This window comes from Lotus japonicus, chromosome 6 (genome assembly GCF_012489685.1).
Source record: "Lotus japonicus ecotype B-129 chromosome 6, LjGifu_v1.2".
NCBI lineage: Eukaryota > Viridiplantae > Streptophyta > Magnoliopsida > Fabales > Fabaceae > Lotus > Lotus japonicus.
In genome coordinates this window covers 9,914,394-9,938,958 of record NC_080046.1, presented here as the reverse complement: position 1 = coordinate 9,938,958, position 24,565 = coordinate 9,914,394, and the positions used below count along the sequence as shown (strand labels likewise).

The 24,565-nt window shown below is 38.6% G+C and overlaps 2 protein-coding genes and 1 long non-coding RNA gene across 3 annotated transcripts; 1 reads left to right on the top strand and 2 right to left on the bottom strand.

Annotated features, from left to right (window-relative positions):
• Positions 1-11,607: 11,607 nt before the first annotated feature.
• LOC130724865 (uncharacterized) lies at positions 11,608-13,305 on the bottom strand. Its single transcript, XM_057576134.1, has 3 exons — positions 12,653-13,305; positions 12,484-12,583; positions 11,608-12,402 (listed from the first exon to the last, which is right to left on the bottom strand). Exons 1-3 carry the CDS (start codon positions 13,303-13,305, stop codon positions 11,608-11,610), a joined length of 1,548 nt encoding a protein of 515 aa, XP_057432117.1.
• Positions 13,306-15,862: 2,557 nt separating this feature from the next.
• LOC130724864 (uncharacterized) lies at positions 15,863-16,678 on the bottom strand. The gene has a single exon (XM_057576133.1). It carries the CDS (start codon positions 16,676-16,678, stop codon positions 15,863-15,865), a length of 816 nt encoding a protein of 271 aa, XP_057432116.1.
• A 3,315-nt stretch (positions 16,679-19,993) lies between these two features.
• Positions 19,994-24,108, top strand: LOC130724384 (uncharacterized). The gene is made up of 2 exons (XR_009014489.1): positions 19,994-20,373; positions 20,759-24,108. It is a non-coding gene; the product is annotated as an uncharacterized LOC130724384 (long non-coding RNA).
• The last annotated feature ends 457 nt before the right edge of the window (positions 24,109-24,565 follow it).

Sequence of the window (24,565 nt, the reverse complement as noted above, 5' to 3'; positions counted from 1 at the left end):
CGGATCCAGACCTTATATATCAGTGTGACTAAGCATAAAAGAAATTATAGACTAAAATATATTGAAAATACAATGAAAATCGTCTACTATCCAATTTTTTAAAATGAGCTAAAATAGCATCATTGTTAATTGTTCCAAGAACATCTCTTTCTATAAAAGTTACAAGGCGATTATTTAAAAATTGATCACCTACTTTGTTACATAACTGACTCTTCACAAACTTTATAGCTGAAAAAACACGTTCCACGCTTGTAGTTGCTACCGGCAAGCAGTGGCGGAACTAGAATATAAAAATTGCGGGGGCCAAAATAAATAAGATTTCAATTCATGTATATATAACATAAAAATAAAGATAAACTAATTAATATACATGAATATTGAGATTTGTTTTCGGTGAAAAATAGTGAGAATTTATTATAAGTTAGAATAATAATCTTAAAATTTTACATTTCTGTTTATAAATTTTTTGATTCTTTTAATATTCTTGTACCTCTAAATAACATTTTTTATAACTGTTCTCACAAGTTTTTTATTTAAAAGAGAATGTAATTGTTTACTCTTAGTTATTAATTTTTCAAAGAAATTTATCACATTCAAATGTTGTAATCTTAAAAAAAATGTACTCTCCATATTTTTTTTACCTTTAAAAATCATTTTTAATTATTTTGACAAGACTCTTAAAAAAATATTTGTTTTACTTTTTATTTGATTTTTTTTTTCCTTCTGATGATGTAATCTTTGGTAAAAATTAAACATATTGCATTTATATATAATTATAATTTTTAATTCTAAAATTGGAATATTTCAAACTCTTGAATTTTTTATGAAAATTAAAAAATGTCAATGCAATTCATTTTAAATTGGTATGATAGATGTACTAATAACTAATAGTATAAAAATTATAATCAAAATAAGGATAAGTAAAAAGATGTATATGAAATTTTAAATAAATGCTTAAAGAAAAGCAAATAAAACAAGGCTCTTGTCTACAATGGTTACTAGGTTGGTTAAATCTTAAATAATGAAAAATAAAAGCAACAAGAAAGGAATCGAACCTGGGACCTAGCATTATAGAGGATAGCACTAACCAGTTTTGTCAAGCATATAAATTTTTTCAAAAAAGAAAAGAAAAACTGATGTGGCTGCCACACCCAGCCTTAGAGTGGGTCCGCCCCTGAGCCATTGTAAGGGATTATGCTATCTCATTCTCCCTTTTGCATGTGCTGCTGTAAACTATTGGTTATTTGTCAATGTTTTTTCTCTTGATGCTTTGTTATGAAATGGATGAGTGAAAATTATATTGTTGTGAGAGTGTAGTGGCTTCTCCAAAATCTTGCTTCTATGAAACTAAAGTATCTTCACTAGTCTCCTAAAAGGCATAAAAGAAAAAGAATGACAGATATAAAGAATATGCAAATGAAGAAGATACGAAGGAAAAATAAAGATGAGAATTTGAAGAGAAAAGTAATTTATGTACGTATCCACTAGTTTTAGCTGCTTTTATGACATTCTGATATGAAATTCAAGTTTTTCTACGATATCAAGGTAAGCAGAGAGAGCGAGAGTGCCGAGAGAAATGTATTTTAAATTTCTTATAAAAGAAGGGTATTAACAAAGGTTTAAAATATGAATCTATCGAATTTTAATAAACTAAAAACTACGGTTGAACTTTGAATCTTATAATAACATATATAAAAATAAGAGAATAATTGCAATTTCAATTGTGTTCATGCTACCTACTTGTCCATAAAATTATGGATTATATATTAAAATATATTAATTATTGTAGCTATGAGTGTAAGAAGATGTTTAAATTTTCAATCAACGAACCTAATTTTATATAAATACTAAAGAACACTACAGTTTGCAACAAAAGCCCAGGATGAAATATGTGAATAACTTCATACAAAATTAATATTAAAAAGATAACAGAGTTGAAACAATATATTAGTAACAATGCTGAATATTAAAACAAGCAATCTCCTTAAAAAAATTCACTCATTTCATGGTTGCGGAAGTGCGGTTGATGTATCCTTGTTACAATTTGCTGACGATACTCTATTCATTTGAGATGTCAATCTTCAAAATGCAATGGTCCTGAATTGTATTCTTCGATGTTTTGAATCAGTGTCTGGATTGAAGGTAACTTTGTAAGAGTAGGATTGCGGGCGTTTCAGTGGCAGAAAGCGAGGTAAGGAGGTTTGCAACACTACTTCACTGTAGATTTATGATAGTATCATTTGTTTATTTATGGATCTCAGTGGGAGTAACCTGCAAAGCCTATGCTTTTGGGACCCTATCATCCGAAAGTTGAAAAAAAACTGTCAATCTAGAGGCTGAAGTCCTTATCTTTTTTGGGGAAGAATTTGCCTTATCAAAATTGACCAATCAGCCCTTCCCCTATACTTTGTGTCTTTGTTTAAAATGCATTCGTGGATCATCAAGAAATGTAGGAGAATCATGAATAATTTACGTAGAGGGGGGGGGGGAGGGTGAAAATAAAATTTCAAATTTCTTATAAAAGAAGGTATTAACAAAAGGTTTAAAATTTGAATCCATCGAATTCCTATAAATTAAAAACTACGATTGAACCTTGCATCCTATAACATATTAAAAAATAAGAGAATAATTGTAAATGCAATTGTGTTCATGCTACCGTTACTTGTCCATAAAATTTTGGATCATACATTAAAATTTATTAATTATTGCAGTTATGAGTGTAAGAGATTGTTTAAAACTTGAATCAACGAACCTAATTTTAGAGAAATACTAAAGAACACGTCAGTGTGCAACGAAAACCCATAATGAAATATGGTAATAGCTTCATCCAAAATTAATATTTAAAAGATTACAAAGTTGAAACAATATATTAATAACAATGCTGAAGATACCATCATAGATACATAGAGCCAATACCATTGCAATTGAAAATTAACCATGAAACTAGATCACTAATTTAGAATAAACTAAATTCCTAAACTATCCTAAAAGAAAAAAAACTATAAATATATCCTACATATAAGGTATTCATGTGATTTCATCACTCTTCAAGCACTTGAGTTCGATGTATCTAGGTGTTATGCATTACTGGATCCACCTTAATTTCGCCTCACACCATGAACCTTAGCCTAATGGATAGCCAATGCTGATTTGCCTATTTGGATTTGGGTACATATATCACACTGAAGAGCTTCAACATCATCATGGGAAAGCTTGTGCTTTCCATAAGCTCCTCTAGTTTTGAAAAACCTTTCACATTCCTCACACCAATAGTCTTTTTTTTCACGAGAACTCGACATCCCCATCCTGACCAATACTAGTGTAACAAATAGTAACTTTCTGGGCTTATTCTTTTTACTCACGTAGCTCGCTAAGAATCTAATTATTTCTTGAGTAACAAGTAATAATTAGTTAATATTTTTGTGATAATAGGACAATGTACCACACACTTTATATAATAGAAGGAGAGATCATTTTGTAAACACAATATAATAGTTTATAAATAGAAATGTTATAGCACGCATATGCGTGCAGTTAAGGAATGTATGCATGCCGACGCGTGCAAATAGTGCTTTTAAGCACACCCATGTTTGCAAAGTTAGTAATGAGTTGGCAAAGATAGATATTGTACTTATTAGTTTTGATTCTTCACACTAAATATTTTTTAGTTCATTTACTTTATTATATTTCTATCTCTTTTTTCATTTTATATCATATCACATATCAAATCTCACATTTTTTTCTTTCTTGTTCTCACCTCCCTCACATTGTAAAATGAAATGTAAGGCTATCAGTATTGTTAAAATATGGAAGAGAAAATGAAATATAAACCTATCGTTATGGTAAAATATACAATGTCCACCCTTTTTAATGGTACACAACGTTATTAATTGAAGAGGTCCATAAATTTTCATTAATTAACCTTGTAAAAAAGAGAGTTTAACTAATAAAATTAATACGCCGCATATACATTTGAAGATATGCGTCCCATTTGATAGTTCAAGGGGTAGGAACTGGGGGACATATGGGTTAAGGGTGAGGTCTATGATCAATTCCTGCAAGGTGCAATTTATCTTTCCGATGTAACAAAAAAGAAGATATACAGAAATTTACTCATAAAACTTATTGATGGGGAAGGAATATGCTTGATAGCGTAGTCGTTTCTAGTGAGGCATATCATGAAGAAATGTGTAGAAAATCTCCAGCCTTGTTTTTTAAGCTACGAGAAGGCATATGATTTAGTAAATGGAGTTTTCTTCTTTATATGTTTTAAAATACTAAAGATGTTGGAGGTCCTTCTAAAATATGGGTCATTTGGTTAAGGCCCCTACAAATTATTTTGGGTGGAATAAGCCCCTAATGTGAAAATAATATATAGTGATAAGCCCCTGCTGTGAGGTTCCGTTTAATTTCTGATGATTCTGCAAACGACGCTGACGTGGATTATATTTTGTGAAAATTATTAAATTAAAGAGGGTGTCACGTAAGTAAATTAGGGTTGAAAAAAATAAAAACCCTAGGTAAAAAACCCAAGTAAAAAATCCCCAAACTTACTTGGATTTTTTACTTTGGATTTTTATTTTATTTTTATTTTTTTGCTTCTAGTGGTTCTACTCTATTCCCTTCTCCTTTAAATTCTAGAGTTACATTGTCTTTAACCAAGCTATTACATGTTCCACAAATCACTAAAAATCTGCTTAGTGTTAGCAAATTTGCTAAAGATAATGGAGTCTTTTTTGAATTTCATCCTAACACATGTTCAGTCAAATCTCAGGCTTCTCACCAAGTCCTTCTCCAAGGCCATGTGGGAGCTGATGGTCTATACTCATTTCCTGGCTTACTTGCTTCTCATTCCAGGGTTGCTAGATCTCCATCTTTCCCCATTGTCAATACCATAACTACTACTACTACTAATAAGTTCCTAATCTGGCATAGCAGGTTAGGTCATCCTCACAAGGATGCTTTGCAAGCTGTTCTTCAATCTTGTAATATTCATTTGTCTTCTAGAGATATGACTGATTTCTGTTCTGCTTGTTGTTTAGGCAAGTCACATAGACTACCTAGTTCTCTTTCTACTACTGTGTATTTTTTTCCTCTTGAATTAGTACATTGTGATTTGTGGGGTCCAGCCCCTTGTGTATCCACTAATGGTTTTAAATACTATTTGTCTTTTGTTGATGCATATACCCGTTTTACTTGGATATATTTTCTTAAGGAAAAATCTGAAACTCTATCTGTTTTTCAACAATTTAAGCTCAAGGCTGAATTGCAATATAACCATAAAATTAAAGCCATTCAATCTGATTGGGGAGGTGAATTCAGACGAGTTTCTACCTTTCTTAAAACCCAAGGTATTCTACATAGAGTCATTTGTCCTCATACACACCGCCAAAATGGTGTTGTAGAAAGGAAACATAGATACATTGTTGATTTGGGCCTCACTCTCTTAGCTCATGCATCCATGCCTCTTGTTTATTGGGATCATGCATTCCTTGCATCTGTGTATCTCATAAACAGATTACCCTCTAAGTCTATTCAAAATTCAGTGCCATACACCTTACTTTTTAAAAGACCACCTGATTACCATTTTTTAAGAGTGTTTGGATGTTCCTGCTATCCACTTATTAAACCCTATAATGCTCAATAGTTTGCCTTTAGATCTCAAGAGTGCCTTTTCTTGGGCTACTCTCCCTCTCATAAAGGTTATAAATGCCTTACTCCTGAGGGAAAACTACTGATTTCTAAAGATGTAGTTTTCAATGAGACTCATTTTCCTTATCCCACACTTTTTCCTTCTGTTTCTGGTATACTTTCCCCAATTCTTTCTACACCAGTACCATCTCTATTCCTCTTTGTCCATCCATACAAACACCCCCACCACCTGATCCTTCTCCACCTTCTTATTTTCAAGAGCCTTCCCTTCCTTCCCCATCACCCATTGCCCCAATTTCCCAGTCATCTGTTTCTGAACCACTTCATTCTTCTCCCACTGTTTTAGTGTCACCTGCCCCTGCACCACCACAACCTTCTCTTAATACTCATCCTATGATAACTAGATCCAAAAATGGTATTGTACAACCTAGGATCAATCCTTCAGTCCTTCTTACACATACAGAACCTACTAGTGTCAAGCAGGCCCTGACCAGTCCTCTTTGGCATAAAGCTATGGAGGAAGAGTACAATGCTTTACTCAAGAATCAGACTTGGTCTCTTGTTCCTTTACCTCCTAACAGAACCTCAATTGGATGCAAATGGGTGTTTAGGACCAAGGAAAATCCTGATGGTTCAATAAATAAATACAAGGCCAGACTTGTGGCCAAGGGCTTTCATCAACAACCTGGTTTTGACTACACTGAGACTTTCTCACCCGTAGTAAAACCAGTCACCATAAGGGTTATTCTAACCTTGGCTCTTACTCATGGTTGGCAGCTTAAGCAAATTGATGTGAACAATGCATTTTTGAATGGTTTTCTTCAAGAAGAGGTCTACATGGACCAGCCCCCTGGCTTCCAATTAGCAGACAAATCCCTGGTGTGCAGGCTCCATAAGGCTTTATATGGCCTCAAACAAGCTCCCTGAGCTTGGTTTGAAAGGCTCCACTCAGCTCTCCTTTATCTCAAGTTCAGACCAAGCAAGTGTGATCCCTTACTTTTCATCTACACTCAAGATGGTGTTGTTGTATATCTTTTGGTTTATGTAGATGATATTATCTTAATTGGGAATTCCTCCTTTCTTATTCAGCAGTTTATTGATCAACTTAATGCACAGTTTTCTTTGAAACAGCTAGGTGATCTTCATTATTTTCTTGGGGGTGGAAGTCCAGCCACTTAAGGATGGTTCTTTGTTGCTCACTCAGAAAAAAGTACATTAGAGATCTTCTTGCTAAGACTCTGATGACTGACTGCAATCCTCTTTCCACACCAATGGTTAGCACTTCAAGGCTGTCCAAGCATATAGGGAATCCCTTTTCTGATCCAACTCTTTACAGGTCCACTGTTGGTGCTTTGCAATACCTTACAATCACCAGACCCGAACTAAGTTTTCCAGTAAACAAGGTGTGCCAGTTTATGTCTCATCCCCTAGACACTCATTGGGCTGCTGTCAAGAGGATTTTGAGATACCTCAAAGCAAGGTAGTCAAATCGAGATACGTATCGTGTATCGCTAGACCCTAATTCCGTGTCGTGTATCGTATCGTAACGTGTATCGTAAGATACGGACACAAAAAAAATTAAGTCATAAATTAAATAATATACTAATATATCATCTAAATATAGTTCAAAATAATCAAAGATCCAAGTCATAAGTAGAAAAATAGTCTCACAAAGTTCAAGTTCAACCTAATTCCAAGCCATAAGCCAAACTAAAGTACTAAACATCAAAGAGATGAAATTAAATGCCCACTCCCTAATTTCAAGCCATTAAAGGGCTGTTGAAGTTGAACGTGAAACATGAAAGGGCTGCTGAAGTGAAGTTGAACGTGAAAGGGTGAAAGAATCAAAGAAAACATCACTTTTTAGAGCAAGTTACTAATTTTTAATGAAATTAAATGTCCACTCCCTAATTTTTCTAGGAGAGTAAGATGAAACGACATTTGAAAAACTGTTTTTGTATCGTATCGGGATACGTATCGTGCGATACTCATGCGATATGTGCGATACAGGTCACGATACGAACACAAAAAGATACATACATGGGATACGTATCGTTTGGTTGATTTTCGTATCGTATCGGGATATGTATCGTGCGATACGCACGATACTGACTACCATGCCTCAAAGGCACCACTTCCTGTGGTCTCCATCTTCAGCCAGCAAAAACTCATTCCCTGCAACTCAGAGGATTTTCAGATGCAGATTGGGCCACAGATGTGGATGATAGAAGATCATTTTTTGGTGCTTCTATATTTTTAGGTCCTAATCTCTTTTCATGGTGGTCCAAGAAACAACAGGTTGTGGCCAGAAGTAGCACAAAAGCAGAGTACAGAAGCTTGGCCCAACTTTCAGCTGAAATCCTTTCGGTTCAATCTCTTCTAAACGACTTAGCAGTCCCTAATGGCATACCAGTCCTATACTGTGATAATCTCTCAACTGTCTCTGTGGCTCACAATCCCATTCTTCATGCTCGCACAAAACATGTAGAACTTGAATATAAGTATAACAAGTTTGTTAGCAAGGGTAGATAAGTAATAGTATACAATATTTGTACTATATATACTATGACCAACACAGAGTTGTAGTTACCTATCATTCTCATAACTGAATCAGTTACAATTTCTCTCTCTCTCTCTCTCTCTTCTCTCTCTCTCTCTCCTTCAGTTTTCTGTTTCTGTTAGGACCACATTCTCAATCACTTTAGGCTTTAGCTACTACATTAAAATCATCTGAATCACAATTACCATTAACACTGAAGCAAGCTTCCTAATACGAGAAATCATTTCTACTCGTTCCTTCATCAAAAGGACTAGAGATAGGTCCTCCATATCCCATCAAAGAATCATCCAAAAGGATCTTAAGTTTTTCTGTGCTTCAATTGAGGAGATCAACCTTCTGCACTTTGGGGTGCTTTATCATAACATCCACGACTGAGAGAAAATGGTTGCAAACAAGAGCACAAAGAACAGAGAAAAAACATGTGCTCCTAGTTAATTCTGTTATTTCTGTATTTCTTCATGATGCAATGATTTTTTTCTATACATATGAAATATATTTTATCTAATTTTTCCATCACTAAATACGTCACTAAGTGAATGTCCCCTGTCTTTTATAGAGGAAAAGAATATTTTGAAAATTGTTCGATATTATGTAACATTAATCAATCTCGATCCCTTAAATTAAAAATAATACTATAGTATCTAATATAATGTATAACAAAATGAAGGCTTAAATATGTTTTTGGTCCTATAGAAATAAAGGTCATTTGGCTTTGGTTTCACGCCTTATTCTCAAATTTCTCCAACTCTACCTTAATTGCAACCATATTTTTCACACTCTTCCTCACCATGTACTCTCTCATAACCTTCTAGGTCCTAGTGGTAGAGTCTGATCTGTTTCATTCTGATCCAACAAGTGCACGTCGATTGATAACATCATGTGAGTATACAAGTGTACTTGGACTTGTGGTTCAACGCCTATGCTAGATTCACGCAGCCAATGTGGCCTATTATGAAGGATAAGCTTCAAGACCATTATGGAGAGGTGAAGGTTGATCAATGTTCTTCCTCTGCCACCACCGCCACCACGGTTGTGCACTCATTTCATGCATAGTGATTTTTTTTGTCCTCCACGTTTCTCCAGTCTTTATTTTCATTTTCTTTTTCGAAGTTTAAGAAGGAAGAGGGTGAGTGTTTCATCTTTGATTCTGAAGTATGTAAAAATGTTAAGGGAATTATGGAGTTATTTGGCGTTTAGTTATGCTTATTGAGGAAGCAACTCACTATTGTAATTTTTTTATAATCAGCACTTTTTTCGGCAGTTAAGACAGCAGCAGGTTGGCCAAAAAAACCACAAGAATTTCGAGCGATCCAAAGTTGCCAGATTACTGCAACCCAAATTGCATACAACCCGTTGGTTTCGTGAGCAGTCCTGTCCCCAAAAAATTGCCTCAAATGGTCCTTGGCAGTGCTAGGAAAGACGCAGGACCAGCCAAGCCAATTCACAATCCTTGCCCAGACTTGCCACGCAAAAGGACATGGAAAAAATAGATGGTCAGTAAACTCCAGAGATGTCGCACATAGGGAGCACACTGCACTAGAAAGAGAAACATATCTCTTCACCAAATTAACCTTCGACTGTACACGGTCAAGTAAAACCTTCCAGCTCAAGCAAATAGGATTTGAAGGAGCCGAGGTAGACCACAAATATCTGAATATCCAATCAACCTCATTACAGTCGAATCCAACAATACCTCATAAGCAGATTTAACTGTGTACACTCCACTTCCTTCTCGCGTCCAGAACCAAGAGTCTTTACGACCTCGAATCAGAGTAGTAGATGAGATAATTCTCATCAACTCATTCCTCGGAGCAACAAGATTCCCCGTAATCTCCTTTTCCTATCTCAGATCCTAGACCCACTTGTTATCTATCCACGACCCCATCTCTATTACCCGGTTATGTTGTTGTTCGGACATGTCAAATAACTCAGTAAAATTGTCTTTACATCGGCCTCCTCCATGCCACACATCCAACTAGAACCGTATATCATTCCCCTACCCTACCCTCCGGCAAATGCTACCCTCAAACCAATGATTTGCATCCTCCCCAACCCAGGAACCGATTAAATCCTTCCAACAAATAGAAGCCTTTACAGCATTACCATGACCATACTTTGCAAATAAAATCTGACATTATAGATGCTCCTTACCCTTTTTTGAAATCCTGCTCCTTACCCTGAAGAAAGCACCAACACCAATTGCCCAATAAGGCCAAATTAAACAAATCTAAATCCCTCACCCCAAGTCCTCCAGCAGACTTTGGTTTACAAATCTCACTTTAGCTTAACACCTTGCTCCGGAAAAGTATAGTAATTTAATTTCCTTACCTCTTTTACTTGACTAGCTATTGCCTAACCAAGTAACAACTAAAGGGTAAAGCAAGGAAGGTCCATATAATAAAAAACCAAAGGCATGATGACTTTGATGAGAGAGTAAGAAAAATCTGGAAGCAGAGCTGGCATTGCAGTAAAGTATAATGCACAACTAGTACTGAATTAGAAACCCGAGACCAAGAATCAGACCATTTCCCATAAGTGTATTACCTCAAACCACACCTACTCTTATACTCATAAGCAGTGTTATAAAACTCGGTTCGGTGATCGACTCGGTCAGGGCACCGAGTCAATGAGTCACTGGTCTGACCACTGAGTCAATGGTTGAACCGCTTAACTCGGCATATAATTAAAATTATTATATAAATAAAATTATATGATGAAATTAGGATTTTATAAGTAAAGTTAGGACAAAAATATTTCATTAATTATATGACTACAACTTATATTTTTTTTTATGCTTAATACAAAGAGAACCAAAGCAAAACAAAACAGAAAAAAATCCTCTACTGCCTAACTACCATGGTACCCAAGGAGTCGGCCAGGAGCAAAGCCTCCATGCCAGGGAGGGGATCCTGGACATGGAGGAGCTGTAAGTATTGGGACGCACCCACCTTAGCCAAAAAAATCAGCACAAGAGTTCCCTTCACGAAGGATCTGCTCCACTCGAGCCACCCAAGCGCGCTTCAACAGCCCACAAATATTGCTAATGAGGACAACAAACACATGATGTTGCGTAGGGGGAGCACGCACTAGAGAAATAGCCAACATTGAGTCGGAAAAACACACCACACGACGGTGCCCCAGGTTCCAAGCGAGCTCCAAACCATGAAACATGGCTAGCAGCTCCATATGCAACACCGATGCTTGCCCGTGATAGCCCATAAAACCAGCAAGCCAACTACCTCGCTCGTCCCTAAGATAACCATCGAAACCAGATCGAACCGGGACCCCAAGCGAGCTACCATCGTATTTAATGGCAATCTCAGCAGCACTAGGCGATATCCACGGCACCATTCTCGGCTGAGAAGGACGTTGCCCCACAGGCCAAGCATGGAGAATCAGTCGCTTGAACTCAAGAATGTTCTGTACGAGGCGGTCCTCCGGCAACACAGTTTGATCAAACATCGCCATGTTCTGCGCTGCCAAATCTCCCAAATAGCAGCTAACGACGTCGCCTCAGCCTCACCAAGAACTTGCTTGAGCCAGTCACACAGAGCCAACATGCTGAAAGAGTCATGTCTCGGGGAAAGCCCTAGATGAAGCCAAACCCTGCGCGCAAACCAGCAATCGCGAAGACAATGCATAACCGTTTCAGGGTATAGGTTGCACCTAGAACACACCGGCAACGCTGCCATATGACGGGAAAAACGAAGATGATTCACTGGTAACGCATTGTGACAGCCCAACCATATTAAGAAAAGGATTTTGTAGGGTCTCTTGAGACGCCAAATCCATTGCCAACCAGCGGCGTTTGGAGGAGGAAGAAGCCCATCAGCTGCCTGAACCCGTCTTTGATGGATCAACCAGTGATACCCCGAGGACGCAGAATACACACCAGACGAATCAAAGGACCAAACCATGCAGTCTGGCACATCGGCACTAAGAAAGCTCTCACGCTTAACAATTTCCTCAGAAACAGCACTTGGAAGACTAGTGTAAAGGTTGTCCAAATTCCAAGCATCACCAATAATAACATCTCGCACACCAAGTTGCAAATCATGGATATCTACTGCTGGAACCAAATCACAAATTTTATAATTCCCAAGCCACTCATCATACCAAAAAGAAGAACTACCATTCCCCAGCTTGTAAGAAAAACCCTCTATGATCACATCTCTAGCTTTCTGAATTGCCTGCCAAACCGTAGAGCCACCCTTGACAGTACCAGACAAAAAATTCCCTTAAACACCATATTTTTCTCGGGTCAAAGAAACCCATGGCTTCCTCTCCCCATTAATAACTTGCCACACATTTTCACCAAGAAGGGCAGTAACGTGATCTCTAGCCTTTCGTAATCCTAAACCACCCAATTTCCTTGGTTGAGCCACAGTGTCCCAATTAACCAAATGAATACCATGATTCCCTTGACCCTTCTAAACAAACCTCCTGATTGCTGCATCAATGTCATCACAGACACCAGTAGGGATCCAAGCATGCTGCATGCAGTACGTTGACATCGAAGAGAGCACAGATTGAGCAAGAGTAGTTTTGCCCGCTCTATTAAGAAGATGATGCTTCCAAGAAGCCACCCGGGAATTCACTCTATCCACCAGAAATTGAAAGTCTCTTATAGTTGCTCTTGTACTGAATATAGGAAAGCCCAAATATTTACCAATATTGGAAGAGAAACTAATCCCAGTGAGATCAGACAACCTGCTCTTCATTACTTGAGAAAGGTTCTTCTGACCCATGGCCCTCGACTTACCTTCATTCACCCGAAGCCCTGAAGCTTTACAAAAGGAAGCTAGAATATCCTTGGCAAGTGTAACTTGCTCCACATTAGCACGAATAAAAAGCAAAAGATCATCAGCAAAAAGAAGATGAGAGAGTTTTAAATTAGAGCCCCTCACTGTCACGGGTTTCCACCGGCCATCCTGAACCGCTGATGAGATAAGCGAACTAAGCCTCTCCATACAAAGAAAAAAAAGGTAAGGGGAAAGAGGATCTCCCTGCCTCAGACCACGTTTCGGCTTGAACCCTAGAAGCTTATCCCCATTCCAAAGCACAGAACGAATGGTTGAAGTTATACAAAACATGATTATGCAGATGCACTTTGCAGGTAAACCAAACTCAACCAAAAGTACTCTCAAGGAACCTCCAGTCAAGTCTGTCATAGGCCTTTTCAAGATCAAGTTTAAAGATCACGTCTCCCTCCCTGCGATTGGTCTTCATCATGGAATGCACAACCTCTTGAAGCACTATTGCATTATTTGTGGTGCTCCTCCCAGGAATAAAACTGCTCTGAAAAGGACTAATCAAGTCATCAAGGAAAGGCCAGATCATGTTCACCATGATTTTGGAAATAAGCTTGTGAAGGACATTGCACAAACTTATCGGTCTCAGCTTCTTAAAGGATTTGGGGTTATCCACTTTAGGGATTAAGACAATGAGGGTTTCTGCCATAACAGGGTCAAAATAACCAAGCTCAAAAGCATCATAAATGAAAGAGAATACAGAATCACCTACTACCTCCCAATATCTCTTGTAGAAGCAAGCTTGAAACCCATCAGGCCTCGGAGCTTTGAATGACCCCATCTGATGGATAGCTACTGACACTTCCTCCTTCGTGATCGGCTTCACTAGGTCCTCCATACCAACCGTTGGAAAGGAAGGCAAGAGAGGAGTAGAAATGCAAGAAGGATCCACGTTCTCACAAGTAGCAAAAAGATTCGCATAAAATCTAGAAGCCTCCACCTTCAATCGCTCACCATCAGTACACCAATTACCATCCTCCAAGATGAGCCCCTGAATATGATTGCGCCGCCTGGGAATAACGGTTTGGGCATGAAAGAAAGCAGTGTTCCGGTCCCCAAACTTCACCCATTTTTCACGGGACTTTTGGTACCCGAGCATCTCTTCCTGCGCTAAGATATCCTCTTGCTTCCTCCTCAGGTCCTGGAGTCTCCTAGCAAGTAAAGAAGAATCAACTTGTTCAAGCCTCTGTTGAGTACTCGCTATTCTCGCTGCCACCATACGCTTTCGCTTAAAAATGTTTCCAAACACATTTATATTAAAGGCAATTGAGTCTTCTTGCACATGTCTGAGGGACGCCGGCAACCAAGGAGTCCCTTTACTCCAGGCCTCTGCAACCACCTGGTGATATTGAGGATGCTCCATCCACGCAGCTTCAAAGCGGAAAGGCTTATTAGTCATGACCTCCCTCCTCGGACAAAAACGAAGGAACAAAGGACTGTGATCAGAATGTTGGCGAGCTAACACTTCGACGGAGCCATGAGGAAAACCAAGCCTCCAATCCATATTTGCAAGAGCTCGGTCAAGTCTCCGATGAAGAGGGGGACACCCTTGAGCATGCCGGTACCAAGTAAAGGAGAGCCCATAGGACCCAATGTCTAGAAGCCCACATGACTCATAGGGCTTCACAAAAACCCGTGCCCGAGACGGATTGAACACACCACCTCGAACCTCTGTTTCGCTAGCAACATCATAAAATCACCAATCAAAGCCCAAGGCCCCTGCACAAGATTGGAAACACCAAAGAAGGTGCTCCCATAAGCTATGGCGAAGGGAAGGAGTCGGGCTAGCATACACGCCGGTACCCACCCAAGACGCTGTATTTGAGCTGAAGCGGAGACTGACAGCTTGCGGGTGAGAGGCTACAACCGCTACCTGCAACTGTAAGGAAATAAGACCTAAGGCCCACACCCCACCGGAGTGTCCATGAGCCTCCTCAATAGCTAGAGGTTTATAACCCAGACGAAGCTAGAACGCTGACACGCTCACAAACTGAACATGCGGCTCAAAGATAAAACATACATCAGGCTTCATTCGACGAACAAGCTCCTTAAGGTTTCTCTTGCAAGAGGCGTTGGCTGCCCCTCGAACATTCCAGGAGAGGATTGAAACATTAGTTGTGTCTAACATGATCAACCATACACAACAAGTCCCAGCCGTAACCACCAAGGTGATTAGTTGGAAATTAAGTTCTGCCCGGAGGGCTCATAGGGACCTTCCAGGTTGGAACCCAATTTCTTGACATGAGACGCTCCTGCCATTGTCGTCATCAGGATCATTTTCGGCTGGCTAGTAGCATTCACGGGACTAGCAGTAAAAATTCCATCCTTCAAGCTTGCATTTTTTCCATGAGTGTACTGGGCCCCCCTTTCCTTTTATTATTACTAGAGACCATGTTATCTCTCATGGGTGGGCTACGCACATGATCCTCCCCTTTTAGTCTATTCTTCCCCCCTTGGGACTTGAAATCTGTTGCGGGCCCACCAAACAAAGCCACTTGGGAGCCATTGTATTTTGTGCCAAAAACCATGGTACCAGATTGCAAATTGCTAGGAGGAATATTGCCTTGGCCTTTAATAATTATGTTGACCTTATCTACTCCATGATTCTTGGAGTTATACCTGGTTCCTCCCTTTGATTGCTGCTGTTTTTTTCTTTTTTTGTTTCCTAGTCACGGTCATCCAATCACCAGCCACTTCAAGCACCGTGGGGTCCACCTCAATAATTGGTTGAGCCGTTTTTCCCTGAATTTCCGCAGTCCCATTAATCGCTTGACTTGGCTGCTCCTGATTTTCCGCACTTGCCAAATCTGGAGATGGAGAGGGCGTCGCAATTAGGGTTTCAAGCATTAGAAGATGCCTCCTTCGCCGGTGTCGCCGCTGGCTTCGGCGTCGGCGTTGGCTCCGGTAACGGCGTGGGGGGTGGCTTAGTACATTCTCTCCCACGATCCCCATAGCACCCATACTTTGGGCAAATAATATGGAGTCCCTCATAGACCACTTTATACCAAAACCCTTCAAATAAGAAATTTCCCACAACTGGCTTTGTAAGATCAAGCTCCACACAAATTCTTGCGAACTTTCCCCGCTCAGCGTTCAAGGTGTTGACATCCACTCTTACCGGCGTACCAATTATTTTGGCCAACGACATGAGGAAACACTCATCATAGAAGGTGACGTTGAGTCCCGGAACACGAACCCAAGCCAAAGTTCGAGTGATTTTTGCCGCAGGACTAATGAACTCTTTGCTCCAAGGAGCCACCGCCAAGTAATGATCAAAAATCAGCCATGGTGCCCCATCCATCACTTTCTTTTTGTCTTCCTTGCGATCAAACTTGACCATGAAAAAGCCATTATCAATATCAAGTAAATCAAACTCTCCAACTAACTTCCAGATGTTGCTCAGCCTATCTTTCATGGTGCGAAACCCAAGCTTCTTCCCCAAGAGCCCAACCACCAAAGCATCCTTCCATGGCGAACACATATTGTCAATCACCGACTTGTCAACATGCAGTTGAGGAAGCTGCGTGTTGTCATTCACATATGTGACCTTCATCTTCCCAGTATCCCACAGGTTCTCCAATACCTTAGGTTGAGACTTCTGGCCCTCTTCCATGAGAGTATCTCGAAAGGAGGAGCGTGGTTGCCCCGCCGTCATGTCTGGCGGCCGTCCCTGTGCGCTACCCGTCGCTTCACCAGAGGAAAGGGTTTTCTCCGTGTCAATACAAATGAAAATAATTGGGCCTACTTCAAAAACGATAAAAAAACAATGAGATTTTAAAAACAATATCATGAAACTATTTGCAACTAACTAATCAAACATAAATATTATAATATCTTTTTTTAAAGTAAATTTTATAATATCATCATATAAGTTGTTTATCAAATGAAAGTGTTACGCTTACCTTGCAAGGAGAAGAAGAACGAAGTGGTGGTGGACGGAAGCGGAGCGGTGACGGACGGCGGCCAGCGGGTAGCGGCGATGGACGACGGCCGGAAGAACGGAGCGGTTGAACTTTGAAGGGGATTGGAGCAAAATTAGAAACCATATGAAAGAATACCTTAGAAGCCTGTGAAACGCTGCAGCTTTTCCTCCTTTCTGTTTAACGACGTCGTTTACATTTTTTGTTTTTTTTTAATAATTCATTGGTCCAACCGGTGGAAGGTCGGGTCGCCGGTTTTTTTACCAAACCGACCGGGTCTATCCGGTTCAAACCGAGTGGATTGCATGGCCAATCCGTTGCTCGACTCGAACCGGCCAGGGGTCCGGTCCCGGTTCAACTGGTCGAACCGGCCGGTTCGAGCCGAGTTTAATAACACTGCTCATAAGTCATAACTAATATGTCATTTTCTCGCGCACGAAATTAAACAAAATTATTAAAAGATACTTAGTTCAAGTAGTATATGTTTACCGTAATAAAAAGTAGTGTCTGTTTGAGTCTTCTAAGTGAGGTTTCACGCTGTTTTGTGAATGAGAAAAACCTTTAATAAAAGAGTTATTCAATCGTGTGAGATATAAAAATTTCTGGCTCAAATAGAATTGTCTCCTATAGATAGATACTTGTCTTAAAATAAAATTTGAACAAAAGATTTTTGCATTTCAATTTTCATTCAAGATTCTTTATTTATATCTCCCATTCGAGTTTCAAATTTGAATTTCTCTCCTCGATCACTCCACACCATGCACCTTGCTTTTTCAAGGAAGACGATAGTGTTAATTTCCAGCATATACTATAGCTAGTCGATATTGAAGGAATTACATTCCATCCATATTATTGATGGGTAAACACTCTATTTATACAATTACATGGTTGACTAATAATAAAAGCTAAACCTAATTATAGGCATAATTACATAAGAATAAATACAAGAATATTCTATTCTATCACACCCCCGTAGTCGAAGCGGGAGGTTCACCGACGCTGAGACGGGAACGAAAATCATCAAAGAGGACCTAAGGAAGGCCCTTGGTAAATATGTCCGCAATCTGATGGCGGGAAGGAACATGAATGACGCGAGCATGGCCACCTGCGACCTTTTCCCGAACAAAATGGATATCCATCTCTATATGTTTGGTACGCTGATGGTGCACTGGATTTCCAGAGAGGTAGATGGCACTAACATTGTCACAATGGACTAGTGTTGCCTGAGATAGAGGAAAGTGAAGCTCCAGAAGTAAATTGCGGATCCAACATGACTCGGAGACAACATTAGCAACACCCCGACATTCAGCTCTAGCGCTAGAGCGAGAAAGGGTGGGTTGCCGCTTGGATGACCAAGAGATGAGATTGTCACCGAGGAAAACACAGTAGCCAGAAGTAGAGCGTCTGGTGTTAGGACATCCCCCCAGTCAGCATCCATATAAGAAACAAGTTTTGACCATGTTGATACTTCTGCAATAACTTTTCTACTTTTTTTCTTCATTTAGTAACATATCGGACGAGGTGAGACTTGGTCAACAATTGCAATCAATTCAAATAATAATTACAAAATAATAATAATAATAATAATAATATTATTATTATTATTATTATTATTATAATGCAAAAGCATTAAAAGAATGTTTTTGACTGGTCAACCCTCAAGTTTGTACACTAAAATCGCCTAAAATATTTAAAATATTTTCTTTCAAAAAGAAATATAATCATGGGTTGGCAAGTTAAGCGAGACAGATTATGCGGGTTCACGAAATATATTGTTTGACTCACCCGGCATGTCTTATCTGACAAGTTAAACAAGTTGGTTAAGTGAGTTGGATAAGCAACAAAGCCAAACCACACCCAACCCCGGAAAAAACCCAACCAACTAGAAAGACCCCCCCCCCCCCCGAAATAAAACCACGCCCAACTAGGGTGATTGGCCTAATTTGTTCCGCTAAACCCTTAATGTAAACATCTTTACTACCTCAATATTCCCCCATCCCAAATGCTTCCCAAGCTGCCAAGTTTCACCAGCTTAGGCATGACCTTAGACTCACCATCAATCGACTCAACCCCACTATAATCAACAACCAACACCTTTAGCTTTTTTTTCTCCCCTTTGGGCGGCCTCTCTTCTTCGCGGATGCAAAAATCTCATGAAACCCCTTCGTTCTAGTCCTCCCTTGTCTCAGCTTTACGAGATCTACATGAGTCGACTCCATCTCTCTTTCATCCACAACACCACCCTCTACCAAACCCGGAGACGATACTCCATATATCATTACCCATATCAAGCACTCCAACCCTCGTATGCGTCATTGCTCTCTTTCAAAGGCCTAGTTTGCCCTTGCTGGGAAACCACACCAAGTAAAAGAAGGCAACTGTGATTTTGGTGTTCTGCCACATCCAATAGCATGGGTTGCTGAACCCATTGATTTGTGGAAACAGAATGCATGTCGTGATCACCATGTAAATATGTTTTCTATTCTTTTCTTGTTCATCCTTCTCTTGTTTTTCTTTCTCTTGTGTATTGAGTTGAAGTACCCCTAGTAATTCTCTTTTAATGCATATTTTATTTGGCCTTCCAAAAAAATGTCGTGATCACCATGAGACACATCCAACGTCCCCCAATTTTACTCTAAATAAAAATGTCATTTAAACTCCAATCATCCAATCCTATATTTTCTTGGCATCCGTTATTATTTCTTCATTGTTCTAAAATGTGGTACAAAATCAATGTATAATTAAGTACTGTAGTTTTTTTTCAGAGCTCAAAAAATTAGTCACATGCCAAAATTTAAATACTTTTTTCCAATATTCTGAAAACTGGACCGGACTGGCCGGTCCAACCGGTTCGACCAGGAACCAGGCACAGTGCCGGTCCGGAACAATATAAAAACCGGCTACATAGGGGATCGGAGTTGAACCGGAAAAACCGAAGCAGAACCGGCCAAACCGGTCAAAACCGCGGACCACCCGGTTTTTTTCTGTTCTGTTGAACCAAGCCAAACGACGTCATTTTGGGAAAAAAAATTCAAAACCTAATTTCAAAGGGACAGAACGATGTTGTTTTAGATCCTTGTTTTGTTTAACAAAAGTAAAAAAATAGAAAGGTTGAAAGAGGGGAACAACAACGTGAACACCACTAAAACCCTTGCCTTGAGCGCCGACCTCCACCCACCCTGCGACGGCGGTTTCCGGCGACCATGGTGGCCTCTGCGGTGGCGTTTTCCAGCGAGAAGCAAGCACAACAAGCGGTTCAAACAGCAGAAGTGAAGAACAGAGGATCTGCAACAGATACCATTACCTCGAGCGCCGGCTTCCACCCTCCTGCAACGGCGGTTTCCAGCGACCGTGGTGGCCTCTGCGGCGGCGTTTTCCAGCGAGCAGCAAGCACAAGCGATTGGAACAGAAGAAGGGAAGAACAGATCTGGTGCGTTTTAATTTCAAAGGGACAAAACAGCACCGTTTTAGAAGCCACTTACGTTGTGGCCTATATTTTGGCTTTACTTTACAACAAATTATTATAATTTATAGATATAATTCAATGAAAAAAGAATAATGATAACCCTAGGTTCTATGTGTCTTTAGTGTGGTAATTTGCATGTTTTGTTGAGTTTATTTGAGTGATTTCATTAGTTTTAGTTGGGTATTTGCATTATTTTAGTATTTTGTTATTTTAATTTATCTTATTAGTTTTTATGATATCTTTCTAGTTTTTGTTAGGATTTAAATGATTTTATTCTAGGATAAGATAAGTTTAATTTAGTTGTTATCTTATAATTATCTCTATTCTGTTTTTATTTGCTTTGTTTTAGAGGAAGATTTGAAGGAAATCAAGAGAAGATTAAGATTTGGAGTGGCTGGAGATTTTGGCATCAAAACCGTGCAAATTCAGCTTTGTTTCTCGTGCAAATGCTTGAGCTTCATGGTTGCTGGAATTTTCTGCACGAAAACTCGTGCAAATCCTTCCCTGTTTCGCGCAATTTCCGTGCTTTTCCAATTCTGCCCGAATTTCCATGCTATTTTCAGTGTTTTATGGCGCAATTGCGCCAAGCTCGGCTGGAAGGTTATAAAAACACGGTTTTAACCTAATTTTGGGGATTCTTGGACGTGCTACACACTTTTGAGACTCTTTGGAGGCAGAGCTTTGAATTCTTTAAGTTCCTTTACAGGTTTCTACTGTAATTTGGATGTTTTGTCATCTTCTTCTTGATTTTTTCTTCATGACTATGAGGAACTAATCCTCTTTTGCATTAGGGATAGACGAAGTTACATCTTTGATTATGTTTGGATTCGTTTCGGTTTTTATATGAATGACTATATTTCGTTCTTGAGTTTCTCTCTTGCTTTGATTGTTATCTACTGCGCATAGATTGTTTTACTTGTTTCTATATAATTGGGAAATTGATAGGAATTAGGGATCTAGAGAGAAATTGGATTTTGGTCTCTACGCCTCAGGTATAAGGGTAGCAATAAATCTGTGATTGTCTGATATTGAATTGAATCTCTAGTTAATTAGGATTAGGTACTAAGGGATTAGCTATCACTAATTAACTAGAATGGGAACTTGACTAAGGAATTAGTAAGTAATCACATAGACATAACGCCTTGAACGGGTTTAGTCGAATTCATATGTAACTGGAGCGGATACAGGCATAACGAGGGTAACAGATTCAATTCCCTAGTGCAGCTTTTCTCCCTAAGTTTACAAATCAACAACTGTTTCTTTGTTTTTCTTGATTTCTTTTCGCAATAATCACAATCAATCAATTCTCTATTTTTATCTTTGTTTTTTAGTCCTTACAACTAAATTGGTAAATTTAGAAGTAAACAAACACAATCCTTGTGTTCGATAATTAAAACCCCGGACGAAACTGTACACTTGCAGTTTGGCACATCAAGTTTTTGGCGCTGTTGCCGGGGATTGTGCTTCCGCTTCTATTAGTTAAGCTAGTCGGGTGTTGTTTAGAGCATTATTATAGTATGTATTTTTTTGTTATGCTTCTTATATGCCAATTCAATTGATTTGTTCTTGTGCTAAAATGTTTGTTGTGGCCTAATCAACTATAACATGATATGAGGTTTGAAATTCTGTGAACCTGACATAGAATGAATCAGCTAGTGGATTTAATGAGAATTAAGTTCATTAGTCATGAATTCATGATTTGATGCATAGGATTTTGAGTCATAGTGTCTCATTAAATTATTTGAGTTATGTTGTGGTATTTTAATTTGTGTGCTCGTTTTTGCAAGGACTAAGTGATTTCACAGAAATTAATTTGAGTTAGAGGGCCCAGCTGACCATGTCCTGGTGCTTTCAAGTTTGCACCTAATCTGAGTACAGGGAGTTTTACTGAACCACTCATCTCTCATTTAATTTCATCATCATGCATTTAGCATTTAGTTATTTTGATTGCACACACTAGTATGCACATGCCTTGAATTCTTGGTATTCACTCTTTTATGCTTGAATAATGCTTGTTGTTTTTAATATATGTTCTGGGTTTGAGGCTAGTAGTTATAATAAAAAGTGTTTGATGCATGAGTGTGAGTGAAACTTGTGGAACATGTGGAGAGTGAGGTAATAGAGACTTCAGTGAGTTTTTGGAAAGTGCGGTAAGGTTATTAAGATTGCAGGTTAATGGGGATAATGCATAAAATATGTAGTTTTCCTTTTAATCTTTATATTGAGTCTACACTCTTTTTGGCTGTGAGGTTAAAAATAGGGCACACATGTGAAAGTAAAACTAAAGTGCTAAAAATGAAAAAATAGTGAAAGAATGTGAGTAAGGGAATGGGAAGTATTTGCACCACTGAGCATACCCCCAATCATATTCTGACATTGTTAAATAAAAGAAAATAATTTCGCCTTGAGTTGGTAATAACTGTGAAGGGTTGAGACAAAGCTAAGTTAAAAAGGAAAGAACATGTGTGTGCTCATAATAAAATAAGACTGTTGGTCATCATTAGTGGATTCTCAATATGGGGTTGGGGAATTAGGAATAAAATGTGAAACCCCACATCTTGGTATTTTTTATAATTCTTACTTGCCCTTACTAATGGTTACTCAGTTTTTAAAGCTTGATTCTCTGCATGAACTATTTTGAGGAACTCATCTCATGTATCTTTTGTGAAAATATGTATACTAGCATCTTACTTTGAACTATTTTCTTGAGTTTGAGGACAAGCAACCTTAAGTTTACTCTTGAGGACAAGCTGCTGTTGAGTATAGGGGTATGATGACCCGGGATTTAAGGCTATTTTCCTAGTTTATTTGCATATATTTTAATATATTTTTTAGGATATTTCAGCCATTTTAGAACACTTTAGGATTATTTCATGATTTTATTATTTTTGTTTGGTTTTAGTATTTTTCCACTTTTTATATTATTTTCTAATTATTATTAGGATTTACTTACTTTAATTTAGGATTAGATAAGTTATTTTAAGGTGTTATCTTATTTTTATATCTTATCTATTTTTTATATGCTTTATTTTAGGAGAAGATATGGAGAAAAAAGAAGATATAATGGAAAAAACGGAAATTTTAAAGAATTTTGGACGCTGGAATCCTGCGTAGCGCAGGTGCACGAACTTACCATGCACCTGCGCTGAGATCGCGACACGTGTCAGGGGCTGGAAGAAGCTTCACGAGATCCATGAAGCTCCACTAGGGTGTGTCTCGGTACACCGCTTATCATGCACAAGACACGCCAGATTTGCCATATTCGCATCCAACGTTCCATGCTCGCGAGGGTGCACAGCTTTAGCATGAACCTGACTGCACAGGATCATTTTCTGCGCCAGAAAAGACAAAATAGGCCCAGATTACGAAAATCACAATAAAATCAGTTTTAAACCTATTTTTTGGGATCTTTTTTCATCTTTTCTTTTCTCCTAAACCTAATAAACACCTTTGGGAGACTTGGAGGCAATTTCTTGGTGGAGAGGAAGGCTAGGCCCTTGAGGGCCGGTGTCAGGGTCATGGAGGAGGTGACAGCTTCTCCGGACGTCCATGAATCCGTTCTATTTTGGGTTTTGTTTTTCTCTTTACCTATATTTGTGTTGTCTCTCTTTTAGTATTTGTGATGACATAATTTGATTTTTTCTCTTATTCAATATACTATTATGCAATTATAATTATGTATTTTCATTATTTGGTGTTTTTCTTTATGCTTAACGCTTCTATTGGTCGATTGATAATTTTAAGGGTTTATATTAATTCGTAAATAGATTGGGAAATTGATATGAGTTAATGTAGACTTAGTTCATATAAAGGGGAAAAATTCATATGTCTTAGGTTATTAATTCTCTTTGCTCGTTCATGTATCTTTTATCAATGTGATGCTTTTTAGGATTTACATGACAATTGAGAAGTTGGTGTAAATTTAGTTTATGAGAGAAATCACCCTTGCATGAGTCATCTTAAGAAAGACATGTCTTAGGTAGGGTTAAGGTTTTTTATGTGACAATAGGAGACCTTAACTCTTAGGTATGAATATCATGAGTTGGAAAAGAGATCTATACCGAGTGATAAGTCGGGATACTCACCTCTCTAGGATAGGATTATCTAGTAGGAATTATTAGGATTTCTTGAGTGACAGTCAGGGATTCTATCCACT

What these genes read in the sequence shown, in the direction of transcription:
- LOC130724865 (XM_057576134.1), bottom strand. Translation starts at nt 13,305, where the DNA reads ATGTTTTGTATAACTTCAACCATTCGTTCTGTGCTTTGGAATGGGGAT. An exon ending in ATTGATGCAGCAATCAGGAG is followed by an intron (nt 12,584 to 12,652) that starts GTTTGTTTAGAA and finishes GGCTCAACCAAG; the next exon opens with GAAATTGGGTGGTTTAGGAT. An exon ending in ATGGGGAGAGGAAGCCATGG is followed by an intron (nt 12,403 to 12,483) that starts GTTTCTTTGACC and finishes ACGGTTTGGCAG; the next exon opens with GCAATTCAGAAAGCTAGAGA.
- LOC130724864 (XM_057576133.1), bottom strand. Translation starts at nt 16,678, where the DNA reads ATGACGGCGGGGCAACCACGCTCCTCCTTTCGAGATACTCTCATGGAA.